The 17,988-nt window shown below is 39.5% G+C and overlaps 2 protein-coding genes across 5 annotated transcripts; both read right to left on the bottom strand.

Moving 5' to 3' along the window:
- Window positions 1-5,726: 5,726 nt before the first annotated feature.
- Window positions 5,727-9,421, bottom strand: LOC112288707 (transcription factor HY5). Its single transcript, XM_090254314.1, has 7 exons — window positions 9,378-9,421; window positions 9,052-9,097; window positions 8,849-8,972; window positions 6,952-7,236; window positions 6,695-6,854; window positions 6,266-6,422; window positions 5,727-6,051 (listed from the first exon to the last, which is right to left on the bottom strand). The coding sequence occupies exons 4-7, from the start codon at window positions 7,070-7,072 to the stop codon at window positions 5,986-5,988; spliced, it is 504 nt and encodes a 167-aa protein (XP_090110440.1). The 5' UTR covers window positions 7,073-7,236; window positions 8,849-8,972; window positions 9,052-9,097; window positions 9,378-9,421; the 3' UTR covers window positions 5,727-5,985.
- Window positions 9,422-11,638: 2,217 nt separating this feature from the next.
- On the bottom strand, window positions 11,639-16,670 carry LOC112288706 (mitogen-activated protein kinase 15). 4 transcript variants are annotated; one of them, XM_024533192.3, is made up of 11 exons: window positions 16,205-16,670; window positions 14,968-15,376; window positions 14,348-14,475; window positions 14,137-14,196; window positions 13,869-14,018; window positions 13,464-13,619; window positions 13,184-13,321; window positions 12,989-13,062; window positions 12,754-12,855; window positions 12,505-12,632; window positions 11,639-12,137 (listed from the first exon to the last, which is right to left on the bottom strand). In XM_024533192.3, exons 2-11 carry the CDS (start codon window positions 15,371-15,373, stop codon window positions 11,881-11,883), a joined length of 1,599 nt encoding a protein of 532 aa, XP_024388960.1. In that variant the 5' UTR covers window positions 15,374-15,376; window positions 16,205-16,670; the 3' UTR covers window positions 11,639-11,880. The 4 variants fall into 4 exon arrangements, with proteins under 4 accessions (XP_024388960.1, XP_024388963.1, XP_024388962.1 ...); XM_024533195.3 differs by having other exon boundaries at window positions 16,176-16,670; XM_024533194.3 differs by having other exon boundaries at window positions 16,125-16,670.
- Window positions 16,671-17,988: the final 1,318 nt, after the last annotated feature.

Below are 17,988 nucleotides of genomic sequence, written 5' to 3' on the forward strand. Positions count from 1 at the left end.
TTAAAGCTTCATGTTGACTTTTAGCAATATATGCATGTACTAATAAAGCTTCTACAAGATCTTCCTAACTTATAGCACCACAAATTGTTGCAGTAGTTCTCAATAAAGCTTCTTGTGGCATCTTCTCTTTTTGCATTCTAGAAATTGCAAAAGACCAAAGTCTACTTGGTTGAACATTTCCAACAAAATTTTGTCTCCCATCATTATCCACCTTAGTTCCATATCTTGTAGCTTCTATTGTCGCAATTCCATGTGTTGCCAAATAAACTTTAATCAATGCGTTCATGCTTCTTTTACCAAAGTTAGTTTAGAGAAGATCACTAGTATCTTTCAATGCAACTTCCCCATCTTTTCAATAAATAATGCCTTCTTGTACCATCTCATCGAATTCACCACAATCATTTTGAGAATGAGAATCATCATCACACCAAATACATCTTTGCACATATCCTTGATTAAAAGTAGCCTTTGAACTTATTGTGGAAGTCTTCTCTTGAAGCCTTGTAAGTTTGATTTGAAGATCTTGCATCCCCTGTACAATCTCCTAAAGTCCCATATCTTCTTTCTTTGGTGTAGTCAATGGAGGTTTGACAATAGGCACAGTCAATCGTGTAGTAGGCATTAGAGACTTTGATACTTGTACTACTCTTCGAGTACCAAACTTATCCTTTCTTCTTTCTTTTTTGACAAGTAATCCAATAGGATCTTCAATAGCTCTCTTTTTTGTTGTCAATCCTTCCTCTTCTTCCTTATCTTCAAGAAGAACCTCTAACTTCTCTTGTAATTCTTCATCAATAGCTTGAAGAAACAATTCAAGGTTCATCAGGACCTTATTTGGTCCCAATGTTAACTTTTCCATTTTTGATAATCGAAAAAATTACCTTTTAAATTCTTTTAATAATTTTGTAGCTTGCAAATTTTTGTTAGGTCGTTCAATCCATTTCAAGAATGATTTTCTGGTAACTCGATCAGTGTCCTCCAAAAACTACTCATCCTTCAACGCATGTGAAAATATCTCCCATGAACTTGTAAATTACCTCATAATAGATCTTATATACTCTCTTATCTCTCATACCATAGCAAGTTCAAATAATTGAATCATCTCTTTCTTAAAAACGTGATTCAATTCTATTTCTCACACATAACATCTTAAATATTTGGAAATATCCCTCCCATCAAATTGGTCAACCTTGTTAACCCTTGCTTGCAATGCTTTGGTTGCCAACCTCTTTGCGATCATTGCACTATTGCTGTTGCATAAATAATATAAATGCTTGAAACATTTTTGCAGTGTTCAGATCAAAGTACATACCTCGTTCACTAGTAGAAATTCCACTTGAAGTTACACTTGAAGATCTACTTGAAGCTCCATCCAAAGCTCCATCAAAAAGTCCAAATTCAACCTTCTTGCCTTCTTGCGCCATCAATTCTAAATAATCACAAATATAATCCAATACCTTCTACCCCAAACTTTCACGTCAGATTCACCATTTATGTCATATTACATGTTGTCTTGCTCAAGAATGCACCAGGCACTTAGTTGTAGAAGGTGACGTTGTGTTTCACAAGTATCTAAGAAATCCTAATAGATTTCATCCATACGAGAAGAATATAATCTGAAGTTCAATTAAAAAGTACTAAAAAAACTCTTCTTAGTAGCCTTAACCAAACATAAATCCCAATTACCTTGTTACTTTCATATTTAAGCAATTTAGATTTTTCTTGTAAGCTCCAATCCTAATCAGTGAACTTTAATAAGCTGTAACATCCAATCCGATTGTCCAATTGATGTAAAATTTTGTATGCAATTGTCAATGTAAGTCTTCTATATGCTCAAGAAGTTTTAGCCCAATCCAACTTATAAATTGTAAAAAAACCTCCAAAAATTGCACTGATGTCACTCGATTGTCAACTTGAAAAGTGAAGTAAAAATCCCAGCAGTGATTTCTCCCTTTCCAACTATTAACTTTGACTCAAAATAGATGTATAGCTTAATCTTCAATTCCTTCAACACCATGTCAAATTTCACCTTGATCCAATTGATAGATCTCTAGATATCATAGAAATCCTACCCAACCTCAAACTGCCAACTTCCAAAATCCTCTTGTGCTAAAAACTAGATATCTCTAAACCATGCCGTTAGATTATCACAAAATTTTGTATACACTTAGCCCACCTAATAATCCAAACAATATCAAATTTTCAACCATAGATGTTATACCAATTGCACGAATTAGCCAAAATTGCTAGCCCTAATTATATTATATAAAACCCAAATCTCCAATACAAACCCAAACTTTGAACAAAAATTGCTAAGTCCTCCAAAATCCTCCAAAAACAATCCTTATGCCTTTGAAAAGAACTTCAAGCTAGCTCTCAAATTCTATCCTCAAATCTTCAAATGAATCCCTATTTTGCCCTAGGCCGTCGTTTTTGTGGCTAGAGGTCTGATTTTGACCCTGTCTCACAAACGGCCAATCCCCGAGTATCAATCTAACCTATCCTAAGAATTTTTTAGCCCAATCCTACTCTCAACTTAATCTTAGTACCAAATATAGTAATTATTTACCTCTTATAATCTGATTTTATCAATTTATGGTCTTTCTAAGGTAGTAGAAGAGTCTCTACAATCTACAAGGTAAATTTACTAACTAACTTTCAACTTATTAACTATTAAGATAAGAAAATAACCTAAGAGGCTTTTATAAAAGCCATGTTTAGACACTTCAAATTATAATTAAACTAAGATAATTAGATATTAATTAGAAATTCAATTTTGATTATAATTTTACTATATAGTCGTATTACATCAGGACACCATCAACAACAAAGAAGATTGGAATATAAAATGAATACAATTTGTTCCAATTTGAACTTCTTCAATATATGAAAATTGTTCCTAAAAGAAGAAATAATATCACAAACAATATATGTTAATAATAGTATTTACTTAAATAAAAGGAATTAAACAGATGAAAGTAGATTTGATAATATCTTATAAATATGTTTTTTATAAGCTTTATTGATACAAATTTAACTTCCTAATTGTTTGTAGATGATTGGTGGACAAAAAACTTGGTTAACAAGTTGGCCACATATCACACATGTTAACCACTTACTTTATAAGTTGATTACTTATCATACAAATTGGCATGTGGTGCACATGTGAGAAACTTGCCTTATAAGCTAGACATATGTCTCACCAGTTGGACACATATAAGATGACTTATAAAAGGTCAATATGTAGTTTTTTAATTAGATAATAGATATGATTATATATATATATATATATATATATATATTTTTTCAGCCTATAAGATGATGTAAAGTGAATATAAAGTGAATTACATTCTTCAAGTTTATTGTCTTATCAAGTATAAATATTGATGATTAATAACAATTGTATGATAACAAATGCTTAGTTAACTACTTTGAAACAAGAAATGTCTAACATAAACACATTATATTTATGGCTCAGGCTACAAGCATACTCCAAGTTGCTTTCCGCACATCCATTATTGCTATACACACACCCAAAGCTCCTGATTGGCTCATCCGGTTCTTTTTCCTTGTTCCTACGTGGATCCCAATCTCTCTCCTTCACTCCGTGGGTCCCGGCTCCCTTCCCTCTCTTCTTTGCTCCGGCGTCCTTACCCCGGCGTGGGTCCCTCTGCCTTTTCCGTGGCGCTGGTCCCGTCCTCCTGCCCCGGCGCCTGTCCCGGTCCCCCTTCCTCTCTTCCTTGCCAACGGCGAGTGGCGAATGAAGTCACTCTGTGATGCTGCAGAGCAGCCTAGGCAGCTTGGAATCCACAAGCTCAATCAATTTTTCCGAACCGTGTTTTTGTTAGTGTAGATGCAGGAGCTGAACGCCTACATTTTTATCATGGTTTCTCAAAACCTTGTAGATAGGGATGTTGGAATCAATGCAGATTCAATATCGGACAGCATTTCAGCAGAGATGAATCAGTATTACCGACAGCTGATAGACCTAGGTCGCAGCAGTATCCATTGACGGCGCATGCGTTGGGTGAATGGTATTGGGCTCCCTTCGCCTGGTTCGCACAACAATTGGTGATGGCTTTCCCCAGATGCATGCATTGCTGCTCAAGGTGTCAGAGGGGACCTCCAGCTGGTGAGATTTGTGATTAAGACAGTGGGTACAAGTTTTTTATACCCATGGAAATCGTGATCGAAGTGGGCTTGAAGCGGCTGTCGATGTCTCATATGGATTAGCGCAAGGAAGAGACCAAGCTGCGTGGGTTGTGCTGCAGCATCGCAGCATGACTACATTCGCCACTCGCTGTCGGCAAGAAAGAGAGGAAGGGGGACCGGGATCAGCGCCCGGGCAAGGGAGAGAAGGAGGGGACCCGCGCCGGGGCAAGGAAGAGAGGGAAGGGAGTCGGGACCCGCGCTGGTGCAAGGGAGAGAAGGAAGGGGACAGGGACTTGCGTAGGGAAAAGGACCTGGATGAGTCAATCAGACGCTTTGGATGTATGTTGTGCAACTTGGGGTGTGCTTGCAGCCTGAGCCTAGATTTATTTAAACTTATAGCAACTATAAGAAAAAGATTTGTTTTATTTTATTTTATTTTTATATTTAGATTTTAAATGTAATTTTTCTTATCACTAAAATAAATCTATTAGGTTTTTGAATCAATTTCTAATCTTATATAATTTGTAACAACAAAATTTGTCATTTAAATCTCATTCAAGATCTAAAGAATTAAAATACTTTTAAAATATAATATTTACAATATCACAAGTATTAAAAACTTTAAATTTAATCACAACCCATGTTGATATATACATATATGAATAGCATCTAAAAGTCAAAAATCAAATTGACTAATAAATACATATTCCAATAGAATAACTATTAATAGAATTGAGTATTAAGAATTTTTCAATGTATTTGATTGATAACAAAAAAAGAAAAAACAATAAAACAAAAAAAAAACAAACAAACAAACAAACAAACAAAAAAAACAAAAACAAAAACAGATGATTGGTGAAGAATAAATTGTAATATGTAAAAAATCTCATCTAAAATTAATGTTCATACTCATAAGGTTTATTACAATTTTGTATCAAATAGTGATGGAGCCTTCAAACTTTAAATTTGCATCATTGATCAACTTTGCTCTTTTCCAAATGAACCCATTTCTTCCAATTGTCTTAAGGCCTTATCGTTTGAGTGTAAGAATAGCAAACCTATGGATATCTTACATGGTGCAAGTTCCAAGCAACGGTGACAAATGTACACATCAACCTTGTAACCAAATTACAAATGAATAATCCGCATTTAACCATGAAAACTCCAAGTGCGGATTATTTGGATAAAGTCATAAATTTAGTTGAAAGAAAAAACAAAAAGAGTGAAGCATTTCCTGGTTCGTGTTCTAAAGGAAATTCCATGAGGCTTGTTGCAATGCAATAGCACATAGACCTCAATTTAAGATAGCATCTCTATTCGTACAACCTAGAAACAATCTAAGCTACCAGCATTCAGGAGACACATCAAAGGAAAGACGCAATTAATTCTTAACCAGGCAGTTTCACACCAGTGACAACGTGTACTTATTATAGATTGTTTAAAACACATAGAAGACATATCCCAACCTCAGTCCTTTTTTAGCGTTCATTGTGCGAAAAACTACAATGACTTATGCTATCAAGAATCGCTTGGTTATAATGAACCATGGCCTTCATACAGTTATTGAGAATTGCTTCAAAAATATGACTTCAATGGAAATATAGTTCTTGCGATTGTAACAGCAACAAAGCATCCAACGGTCATTCCATAAAACAACGGAAGTTGATGGAATGAAGGACAACGCTGAGAGAATTCTGACCTTCGATTACCAAACTTATTTTGAACTTAATGTGAAGCGGGGCATACTTGAAATAAAAACTTCCTGCATTACATACTAAATGGTTGATTATGAATAACAAAAAACGGTAGGCCACACATCTCTCGAATATTCCATCATTGCGCACCATCCTCAGCGTTACCACCACTATAAGTCTTCTTCAGAGCAGTGTTCTTGACGATCTGCACTCCACCCACAGTAAAAAGGGTCAACAAATATTAAATCATGTTCCGGTCAGTATATAGGTCAAATAACAGGATACACAACAATACTTCTTAAGTTCAACATGATAGCATGCGAAGTAACCACCAAACGATAGCAAAAGGACTCTTATCTATCATGTATTGCTACTACAATAAATTAAGCGCAGAGCAGCCAGTAATCAGAAGCGCGTACTTGACGCAACATCTGGTTCTCCCTTTGTAGGGTGGACACTCTTTCTTCTAATTCTGCATTTCGATGCTCCAACTCCTTTGATCTAACTTCCAATTCACCGAGATATGCTTTTTTTCGTTCTCTGGCTTGCTGAGCTGAAACACGGTTCCTAAGCAGCCTGTTCACATACACAAAAGCACACAATTGATTAGATGTAAACTAAACAGACAGAACATCAACTCCAAAAAATAATGTTTCTTTCTACAAAACGCAAAGTAGCTCGCATCACTGAGCACAGCAACGGAACCATTTTTACAACTCATAGATGTAAACACAAGATTTCCCATAATTCTCAAAGAGTATGCCTTGCAGATAATTTAACAGACAAATACTAGAGAAAAAAGAAAAATTAAAAGAAAAGAAAAATGAAGTCAGAAAAATAAAGAACACCTCTTCAGACGCTTGTGTTCTTTATCAGCAGAAGCTCCCCCTCTTTTCCGATGAGAAGATCCAGTGAGACCTTTATCTTGTGTATGCGACCCAGAAACCCCTCCACTAGTCTTCGCAGATAGCTCTGGAACCCTCCTAACATCAGAGTCGCTTTCATTGCCTGCTATTCCCAAATCTTACGCATTGAGTATCCTTGTAAAACATACCACAATTTCCAAACATATAGGAGACACTGAGGAAGTAGAAAAGCAAAATACCGTCTTTCATGAGTTTGTCAACAGCTGCAGTCGCCAAAGGAGGTGATACTGATATATCAGTGCCCGTCTGCTGCTTCGAAGAGGGCGGAGAAGAAGCGGGACCCACAGTAGAGGCCTGCATGGGCAAGATTTCGCCCAAACCTTGGTACTCACCAAAATTGACAGGTTTCCAGTTCCGGCCAATATCAACCGCTTCTCTGGGACCCCTCCTGCTACTATTTGCAACACTATTGATGTTTCCAATAACTGAAGTCAACTGCGAAAAGCCCTTACCATTTTGTGCGTCTGCCATCCCATATGAACGTTTAGTTTTACTGTCGTTGTTTCCAACACTCTTCAATCCCTACTGCAATGGGAAAAACATGAACAGACCTAGCTAAATAATAGTGCAGGACTCTCAGTTTAACTACAACGCATTACTGGCTCAAAGTACATACTACAATGGAACAAAACTGTGCAAATCGTCAACGATTTAAAATAAATACATGAAGTTACACATCAATTATAGTAAACCCGCTGACTCGCAAATTTTACGTGAACTGTTACCATCTATGAGCTCCTACAAGTTTATGTGGAAAACTTCTCCTATAACCCTGAACAATCTCCAAAGCTCTCTTCACTAGTAACGTAGAACATATACCAATTTTGCGTTCTTTGATGGCCACTTTCGCATCTTTGAGGCCAAGACAAGTAATTTAACAGCATAAGATGACGAGCTGTTGAAGATAGATCTAGAGAGGATTGTATTAATTGCAAAACCGATAAAAAAAAAATTGCCAATTACTATACCTTCATCATCAAAAATGCTTTACTTTTGTCGATATACTATTTGTTGGTTTATCAAGTATATAACAGGCTCGATTCACTCTACTAGTTGCAACCTCCTCAAGTTACCAATTATGAATAGTGGAACTTCAGTAATAGTTTTCAAGGCACCCGATAATTAAGTAACCAAACTGCGACTTCCCTATCTAGTGTGGCGTTAAGCTCAATGATAATTTCATTTATTTAAGCACAGCATAAACCCATAATTTATACCTTAAATCCAAAACGTTTACTCAATCGCTTCATAAAAACCTGTTTAACCGATTATCGATATGAAACCATGAAGATGTTAGCATCTCACTTCCTGGATATAATCCAACGAATCTTTCCTGAACCCTATTTTCACTTTCAAACAAATGTTTTCTAGAGCCTCAGGACAGCACAAACTTACATCGCAGTCAAGCAGTGTCTACTTGGAGGTTTTGGTTTCCTCCTGAGAAAAATTTCTGCATAATCAAGAAGAGCAAAAGCCAGCCCGAGCCATAAAATTACAAAAGCGATTGAAGTTTTAGTCCACCTGCAGAACCATACAACGACATGTGATACTCACATTCCCTGATTACATTTAAACCATGAACAAGTAGGTTTTTCCCAATTGAGAAGGCTCATGTTTGGAAGGGCAATACTCGAGTAGCTTGTCATCTCGAGAAATGAAGGTCGCGCAATCACACTCACCTGACACTTGTATAGGTCTAGAGGTACACGTGTTACATCAAAGACCCATTCCAAAAGAGCTCTCATCAACACCAAAATATATCACTTAAAACTCCAGATGTTTTGCAGGGATACTTAAAATCCAAATTTAGCCTTACGTTACATTGCGGATATGGTCCATTTGGCAATGTTACACAACGTGAACACAAACCTTTACGGAGTCATCAAGTGAAACAGTCATCCCAATTCTCGCGGAGATCACTATCATCTGTTCGGAATATCCAGCTTACACGATACAACTAAGCGCACACTCAGTTCCAGTGTTCTCTCACAACTGACAATCTTAAACACGCTTTGAACTACCGACCATATCAAAGTACAGACCTAGTAAGGAAAGGAGAAGGAAAAATTGTTGCACCTTGCAGTAGGTTGGAATTACAAGCCGAAGGATCTGCCACGTCCGGCACTTCAGCATCGGTCTCTTCACCGGATCCTGATGAGTAACAATCAGAAGAATGATCTGCCTCAGATTCTGCTTCACACTGCACCCTCGAGTCACCTTGGGGCTCATCAAAGTCGTTCATTAGTACTCTTTTCTTCAAACCCTTAAAACCTCTGTACCTTTGAAAATCCGACCTCTTTAACCTCCCGTCTCGCAGTAACCTCCCTGCGTCCTATTACAAGGTGCTGATTCTCAAAACAAACGAAACAACTCGGGCAAGAAGCCACAAATCCAAACTCTCGCTCTCTCCGACCAATCTCACAAACTTCGCAAACAAGGACCCAGCCACCGACCTCGTATCGAGCTCAAACAACGACCACAAAACTCTACACGAAGGGAACAATTAACGCCAATTAAACGCCAACAAAGTTCTCTATCAAACATCCAACTGCTAGTCCAAATATGGCAAACACTGCAAAAAAAAGGCAACGCGAGGAACACTCACCTCACTCGGTCCGTAGCTCCCTCGCTACAGCAACCGGTTCCCACTCAAACCTGCCTCATCCATGCCAACTAAGACAAAAGGCATCCCATCCCCACACAGTCACGAAACTCCCCGCTCCTATACTCCCTCCACTCAGAGAAAGACATACAAAATTCTGCAGTGTAAGAGGTGGCAGAAACCTGTGGAAAAAAGCGGAGGCCGCAACAGCAGGGCAGCAGGCGTTCGTAAAATGGCGCCGGTTTCGTGGAAAGAAAAAGAAAAAGAGAGAAGAGAACGGCGGATATGTGGCACAGCAACGACACCAGCAGGTCATGGACCAGATCAATGTGCTAAAATCGGAACTACACGCCAAAAGCCAAATTGCACGCACACACACACACACACACACGCACGCGCGCACGCGCACTCTCGTCGCTCGAAAAACACTCTTTCGTTGCGATGTTCTACAAATTCCAATACAAAGCAAAGCAGGTCACCGAGACCGCCCTCTCTGTCTGTCTCTCTCTCGCTCTCTAGTGAGTAGTAAGTAGTGAGTAGTAAGTAGTGAGTAGTGACACTCTCTCTAGACCGAATAAGAGAGAGAGTGAGCTTAAGCCACGTCGCTCGCCAGCCCAAAAATGGGGGCCGATGGGCGTGTGGTTAGTAAGGTCTCCTGTGCCCGCGTGCCATGGTGACAGGGTGCCCAGTGGCGGTCTCCACTCCCACCCACCTTGCGCTTGGCTATGAATGGAATTGTGTGTGAGTGTGTGAGTAGATCACTGTCACTACGCCATCACTAAGTTGCCCGTTATGGGTTGCCATGCCCCCACCCTCTCTCCGACGATCTCATGTGCTTTTATTAAACCTGTGTTCTCTTCGTCATGTCCCTTTTTCTTTGTTAATACCCCTCTCTCCCTGTTGACTTGTAGGACTTTTCTGACTTGTTCAATTCGTTGACCATCGTCTTGGTTTCCTGTTTTCGTTCCTGCTCTTCCTCCCCCTTTTTTTTTTCTTTTTTTATATTACATTCTTCCGCACTTCTTGTTGCGAGTTCTAGGAATTTCTACTTTCGTGGATTTTATATTTTTTTCTTTTTCTTTTTTTTAAGTTTATATTATGTTTGACAATGTTCACTGATAAAACTATTCGTGTTGAAAATCCTTGTATGCAAAGAGTTGTGCAGGGGTGGGGATGGATCATTTTTTGAAAAACAGATGAGAATGTTGATATGTCTGACATATTCTGCAGTAAACTGTGTATGACTTGATGTTGATGCCTTTCATCTATCTGGGTTGTAATTTACATCGTTCAAGCTCTGTTTGTAAAATTTGACATTCCAACCCTTTTCAGTACACAAGTGGCGTTGAACATTGTTGGAGAATCCCAAAACACAAAAACCTCACTCACTATCTCAAGTCATTCACAAATCTAAATCATACATCGATAGGGTGCGTGTTATGTTCAGCAATTATCAAGAAGGGCAGTATTTTAGTTTCGCAATCAGACAACTAATTAGCCTTCTACTATTTTATCAATAGATTTCATCACCCCACGAAAAGATACTAACGAGGGCTACAGTGAATGCAGCCAAAACCAGTATGAGTCTCTTCCAACTCCAAATGTCATTCATTTGTCTCTGATTTCCAAAAAAGTGTAGGCTGTCGTAAACGTAAACATTCACCACTACTGTCCACTTAAAGCTCTAAGGCATTTCACACGATCACTAACAAAAGTTTTAGAAACAAAAGAGTTCCCAGAGACAAGTCAGGAAGTCAAGATGATAGGAATGGGAAAAATTGTCGCAGGACGAAGTAGCCATGCAACATTTCATGCCGTTACCATACCAGGACTACGATCAAATAGCGTTTCCTTAAACTGGAAAATGTACAGCAGGACTACAAACTTGTCGGCCCAATGTTGAGCAGAAAAAGTGTTGAATATTAATTCATCAAGCGGAGTTAGTGCGCTTTACCAAGTCCGCAAAAGTTTCGACATGTGGAAAAGCACAAACACAGTCCGAAGGAAAGTCCAGACTCTAGCAAACTGGCAAGAAATCAGGAAGTGGAGATCAAGTACCTCACCTGCACTCATCGAGGTTACCAGTAGACTACTTTTTTATCCAATATCGGGATCCTATTTTTAGCTATGTGTTAAAATCAACATGACTTGTATGTACCCATGACAGGAATGACACAGTGCTTCTGTGCAAGTGGCGAAGTGAACCTCAGGTTTAAATCCGCAGCCACTACACCGAAGAAAAGGACCCATTCACAGCTGGAAAATATGGGGAAAAAATATAAAAATATAAAAAATAATTAGAAGATCAACACGAATGCTGATAAAACTCATATACTGCAACTTAACCTACATTCTGTAAATAATGCTTCTGATTAACCCCCCTCCTACAAGCAAAAGCGTTGCCACTACATCAACGGAGCTCCAGGTCACCCCCACCAGGACACTCCATCTGTGCAATTCAAGACAAGAACAATAATGGTTGAGACTAAAGGATCCATGTCGTAAATTACTGGCCAACACTTTGGGCTGCCGGGACTTTCCGCGAGCCTCCAAGCCCCATAGACTCCGTCTTTGACTGCACGGCATTGAGTTCACGATCATCCCTATCAGTTTTGTTGCTAGAGTGTCGTCTGCCGTAAGGGTTAATAGAACCAGAATACGAATTAGTGGTGCTCATTGAGGCAGTTTTAGACACTCGGCGAGGATCTGTGTACTCCTTAGCACCAACGTAAGCAGCTGGATTTCCTGCTCTTCCAACAGAACCTGCGGTGAGGAAACATATCGTCACGAAAGGTGAGTCCAGCTGCATTCTCTTTATCAACCGCAATATTGTTAACCCATACATCAAAGTAATACATCCAGACAATTCTCTTCACTATATTGTCCGACTGCAACTGGAAGCAGATAATAGCCAAGCCATGTTGTTCAGACCTTACCATTACAACAAAGGTCGAATCTTTCAAATATCAAATTCGACACAAACAAGACGTGCCCAGAGAATAGACGACCAAAAGAACGAACGCAAACATAATATAGGCAATACTTTACTAATACACACAAGCACTCTATAGCTACAGCTAGGTGTATGTAGGGCGTTTAAAAAATATGTGTGAAGTAAAGAAATGGATACCATCTTGAGATTTGGAGGAATTTTGAGAATAAACGTTCCTCTGACCAGAACTTGCATGCTTGTCATGCAACTTACTATCCTCTCTTTGATATTTTGATGCTTCTTCACGGAACTCTAAAACTCGCTCCCTGAAAAAATATTCAAAAACAGAAGCTTTAACATTCAAATTGTTGAGTTGATAATAGACTTATGTTCCGTTGAGGGAAATATATCACCCGAACAAATAAAAACGTAAATCCGATTATGTACCTTGGGAGTGAGGCATGTTGCCTCTCAAGGGGAGGATTGTTACCACCCTTGCCATAATGTTCCTCAAGGTGAGCAAATTGTCTCTTAAATTGATCCACCGCACTATTCAACAGCCAAGCATTTCAATTCTTTTTTGGTTAGGGCACTTTGTTAGAACAAAGAACTTTCAAAGTGGAGCAATATGTCATTAAAATCAAATGATGCCATTTAAACGATAAGACTGGATTGAAAAAACCTTGGGTACAAGAAAGTCGCGTTGTCTGAACCATTGAGATATTCCTTCAGCATTTGAGGGTGATACTCCAAAATCTGTTATAGCACAAAACTTCAAGTTAAAAGTGTCCATCCTCACAACTGAATTAGACGCTGACAATCAATGACGACACCACTAAACACAACATAAGCAACAAGATTCACGGAAGCTACAAACCTCACGATAAATAAGCTCTCTCACGTCTTCCTTGTTTATTCTTCTCCTCTCAAACTCGAATTCCATTTTCGTAATTGGTTGAGCAGAAGGTTCCCTATCCACTTTCGCCAAACCCTTGAAATAAGGATCTGCTAATGCCTACACCCAACGACATAGTTTTGATACATTAAAACATTGTTCAAATGCAAGAGAGGACTTGTTCCGTCCAGAGCAAAAGATCTACGTGAACCACTACAAAATAAAGCACCTGAAGTAAATTACATTAGTTACCGCGGATTACCTCCTCTGCAGTAGGCCTGTCTCTGGGATCAAACGCAAGCATTCTTTCAAGTAACCGAATCGCCAAGGGATCAGCATTAGGAAACTTCTGCACGAAAGGCATGGGGGGTTTTTTTCGCATTGTGCTCAGGTACCTCCGAGCTTTCTCGTTTCGCACCTGTATAAAATTCAATTTCATTTAAAACGATTTCTATTATGCAAGCTGTATCGTAACCGTTTACATGCAAGACACTCTTTTGTCAACCTACTAGAACATTTCCATTGATCCATCCATTAATTACACAAAGACATTCCAAAACTGTCTTCCCGAGGTTGTTACACTCAATTCAGCTGAAAATTCACAGTATGCAACTTTTCCTTACTTCAGACCTTCCCAAACTAAAATTTGACAGGACTATGATCTCACCCTCTGGACTGTTTCTGGAGATGGACTTCCAAGCATGTCAGTCATCAAATCCAGTTGATGAACGACATTCTTTCCAGGAAAAAGCGGCTTTCCAGTCAACACTTCCGCAAATATACAGCCTATACTCCAGATATCGATCGCAGGAGTATACTGCAGCACAAGTAACATAATCTTATTTAGTCACACCACACAAAAAACGTGTTCTTAATAACAATTTGCGTCACAGTACATAAAGTTCAATAGAACGAAGGGTACTAGTGCTGCTCACCTTCGAAAAGAATGAACCACAAAGCTCTGGAGCTCGATACCACCTTGTAGCCACATAATCCTGAAGTACCCAACAACAGAATTCATGCAGGTTACACAGCTTCAGAACTTTTCCTGGCAGTAAAGTTTGACCGTGCCTAGAAGGACTTAATAACAATGGTTTCCGAGAACCTATAATATTTTTAATTTCCAGCAATGGCGGAAGACCATACCGTCCAGAAGATAGCTGTTGGAGCATCACTAAAGGCCACTCGAGCAAGTCCAAAGTCACAAATTTTCAGTTTACAGTCAGCGTTTGCCAACACGTTCTTTGGCTTCAGGTCGCGATGAAACACATTAGCTGAACAATCCCAAACATGAAGACGTCAACATCCACAAAAACAGACAGAAATCCAAAAAGGACCACATCCCATCAGTCTTTTGTACAGTGAGAGTTGTGAACGTTCACGAACAATGACTCGCCACGTTTTCAAGACGTAGCCGTGGAACTGAAGGGCCAGTAACTAATAAAATGATGACTCCCGCCAAAACTAATAATCTGGGCAAGGCGAATTTCAAGTACTTGAGACTCCAACTGCAGGCATTGAAACCACGTACAAGGTACACGATGTGTGAACTAAAACCTAAAGTGAGATACATGTCATTGATGATGCAGAGGGAATCGGCTCACAATAAATTCGAGGGTTGTATTAACAGACATACACCTGTTGCATCCTCGATTGGCTAGAAACAATAGCCAACGAAACCCAACGAAAACCCGGGAATAGAAATACTGCACAAAGTTAGTACATAACCGAATGGAAGTAATTCCACTCCAAACTTTGGCACCTACCTGTATGGATATACTTGAGGGCCCTCAGTAGCTGGTACAAAAAGAATTGATAATGCTCAGGGGTCAAATCATCATTGGCTTTGATCACTTGGTGAAGGTCTGACTCCATCAACTCAAATACTACATAAATGTCCTTGAAGTCACGTCGTGAAGGAGGAAGCATAATGTGCTTTACTTCCACAATGTCAGGATGTCGCAACAGCCTAAGGAGCTTAATCTCACGCAGAATGCGGGTTGCATCAGACACATGCTCGAATATATCATTAATTTTCTTGATAGCCACCTTTTCACCCGTTAGCGTGTCGACAGCAGAGCAGACAACACCGTAACTTCCTTTTCCAATAACCTCCAGTATACGGTAGCGATTGGCTTCCCCGTACTCGGTAAAAAACTCAGCATCGGCCATATTCTGCATTCATTCAAAATCTATCAGCCGTCCACATATACAATTCATATGCCACAATGAACTTCAAAGATTCAATACGAATTAGCAGCTTCGACAAAACGCATCCACGTCTAGGCATCTGGCCATTCCGAATCATATTAGCGGAGGCTTCAACAGTCTCTCTCTCAACTTGAAATTCTCAAGTAGCTTTGGTTACATCGTTTGAACAAAGGATGACTTCAAGTAGGGTGATTCAAATCTACGAAAACTACGTAGCCACAACCACCTTCACCTGTAATAAGAGACGGTGCATAACATCGTCACGACTTAATCTGAGATAATGAACCACATACATCACATTACTATAAAACACCTATTTTCAAAGGACCTGTGGGTGGGAGGCGCTGCTAGCTGAGTGAACAGAAGATACAAGCACAGTAGCAGTCGTGGGACGTATAAGGTAAGGAGAAATAAGGCGCTTCCAGACACCAACAAGGTTTATGAAGCCATACGATGGCCGAGAAAGTGCATCGGAGGCATTTTTGTCGGAAAAAATCTAACCCTCACTGACGCACTTAAGGAGAGCTGCAAGATTAGTGGTCGGACTTCTGTAGAACGGTTTAGAATCTACGCTTCGAGCACGAGAAACTACAATAGTAAAAATTGACAGTTTAACATTCCCAAGAAAAACAAGAAACTGCAGACTCAGAAACAGCTTCACCTCCACACAGAAAAGAAAATCAAAACAAAAATCCACACAAATCACACGTACTCCAAGCACATTACACCGAATCGAAGGACGGACAGAAGACGCCAAACGCACAAAAAGAAATAGCAGTCACAATCACGGACTTTCCCCGTGAATCAGCTGGCCGCATCCAGGAACTCTGAGCAAGGCGCAACGGGCGTCCGACGAGGTCACACTGAGGTTTTCTCAGGATAAACGATCCGCTCCTGCTCTCACGCTAGGGCATCCATTCCACAACCGACGGCCTTCTACTCCCGCCGGTATGGCGTCTAGAAAAGCCTCACTAATTCCACAGGTGCTCCAACCGTGCGCTGCTGCTGCTGCTGCTCCTGCTGCTCCTCCTCCCTTGTTGCGGAACACCTACGCACCGTGCCTTTCGTAAAGGTGCACATGCCCTGCACGGGACACGACATAGGGTGGTGCCGTTGGCAATGCGGCACGGCTCGAAACCGGGAATCCTTGGTCGAGACGTGATACAGAGAATAGTTAGTTGAGAGAGGAGAGAATAGGTGTAGATGTTCGTGCACGCTTCGGCGACCTCACTGCGCAGCAGCAGCAGCAGCAGCATCAGAGCACAACACAATAGCCAGGGCTCGGCTCGGAGCAGCGAGAAGCGATGCGACAGAGAAAGAGCAGCCACGCAAGGTGGGACACCCTCGTTACTACGTGTAGCAGGTCACTACGTGTAGCAGAAACCTCCTTGTTCAATCGACTGGCTCGATACATATGGGCCGTCACATTTCCAGATTGAATCCTGGCCGTTACAGGGTCTATAAAGAACTCATGGGGAACGCGAGAGAACTGGCCGAGGACGCGGCCTTGTTGTGGAGGGTGGCATCGAGTCCCAACTACCTCCCCTCGCGCCCGCCGTGCTGCATGACGGGACAACAAGGGAAAAAATTTACCAAGAAAAAATGGGTAGTGATTGTCACCACCAAGACAAGGTTTTGTGTGAAAAGGATGGAAGTAATAAAAAACGGGCATGAATGGTGACCATTTATCAACAGTAAGAGGAAATTGGTGGTGATAAATGAGTGGAAAAAATTATAAAAAATATATATATGGTGACCATTTTTTACTGCTAAGGTGAAATTGGTGGTGAAAAATAGATGGAAAATGAATAGAAAATGGTTATTATTTGAGCAACTTTGTGGTGGGGCTCACCACCAATTTTTCAATTTAAAATATTAGCAATGACTAATGTAAAAATTTAGTCATGGACATTATTAATAAGTTAAATACTATTTTAAAATAACAACTTTATGCAATACTAATCATATTATCTCTAGTTTATGTAGGTGAAGTAGATATTATATTCTAGAACTTTAAAGACAAGAGCATGATGGAAACCATTAACAAAGTTTTTGAGGTCCTTAACCTCGAGGATATCTCTTCAAATGATGAAATTGACTTCAACTTCCTACGGCTTTTAGATAGTAAAGGAGAAGATGATGAATATGAGATCGAGGTGGTTCAAGATTCAAAATTGGATCCTCTAGCATTTATCCCTAATAGATATCATTATTTTAAATGTGAATTGAAGGAATGGTTAATTCAATGGTTGAAGGAAGATGTGACAACCACCATACTTAAGACTATTATTAGATGAGATGGTAATTTTATTCATTAAGAAGAAACTTTGATTAAAGTGTTTCATTTAATCATTATAAAAAACTACAGAATTCTTAGAAATTATTTTGGAATATTTAAGTTGCCTAATAATGAAGATGAATTATTTAATATAAAAATATTTGGGCTTCATTATTCCATGCATTGATGAATTAACATCAGTAGTTTAGAATAGATATTGTGAAAGAGGGTCTCATCTTGTAGATGCAGAAACTCTTTTAAGATTATATAACTTGAAATATATAGTAGAAGAGAACAA

This window comes from Physcomitrium patens, chromosome 11, assembly GCF_059467195.1.
Source record: "Physcomitrium patens ecotype Gransden chromosome 11, ASM5946719v1, whole genome shotgun sequence".
NCBI lineage: Eukaryota > Viridiplantae > Streptophyta > Bryopsida > Funariales > Funariaceae > Physcomitrium > Physcomitrium patens.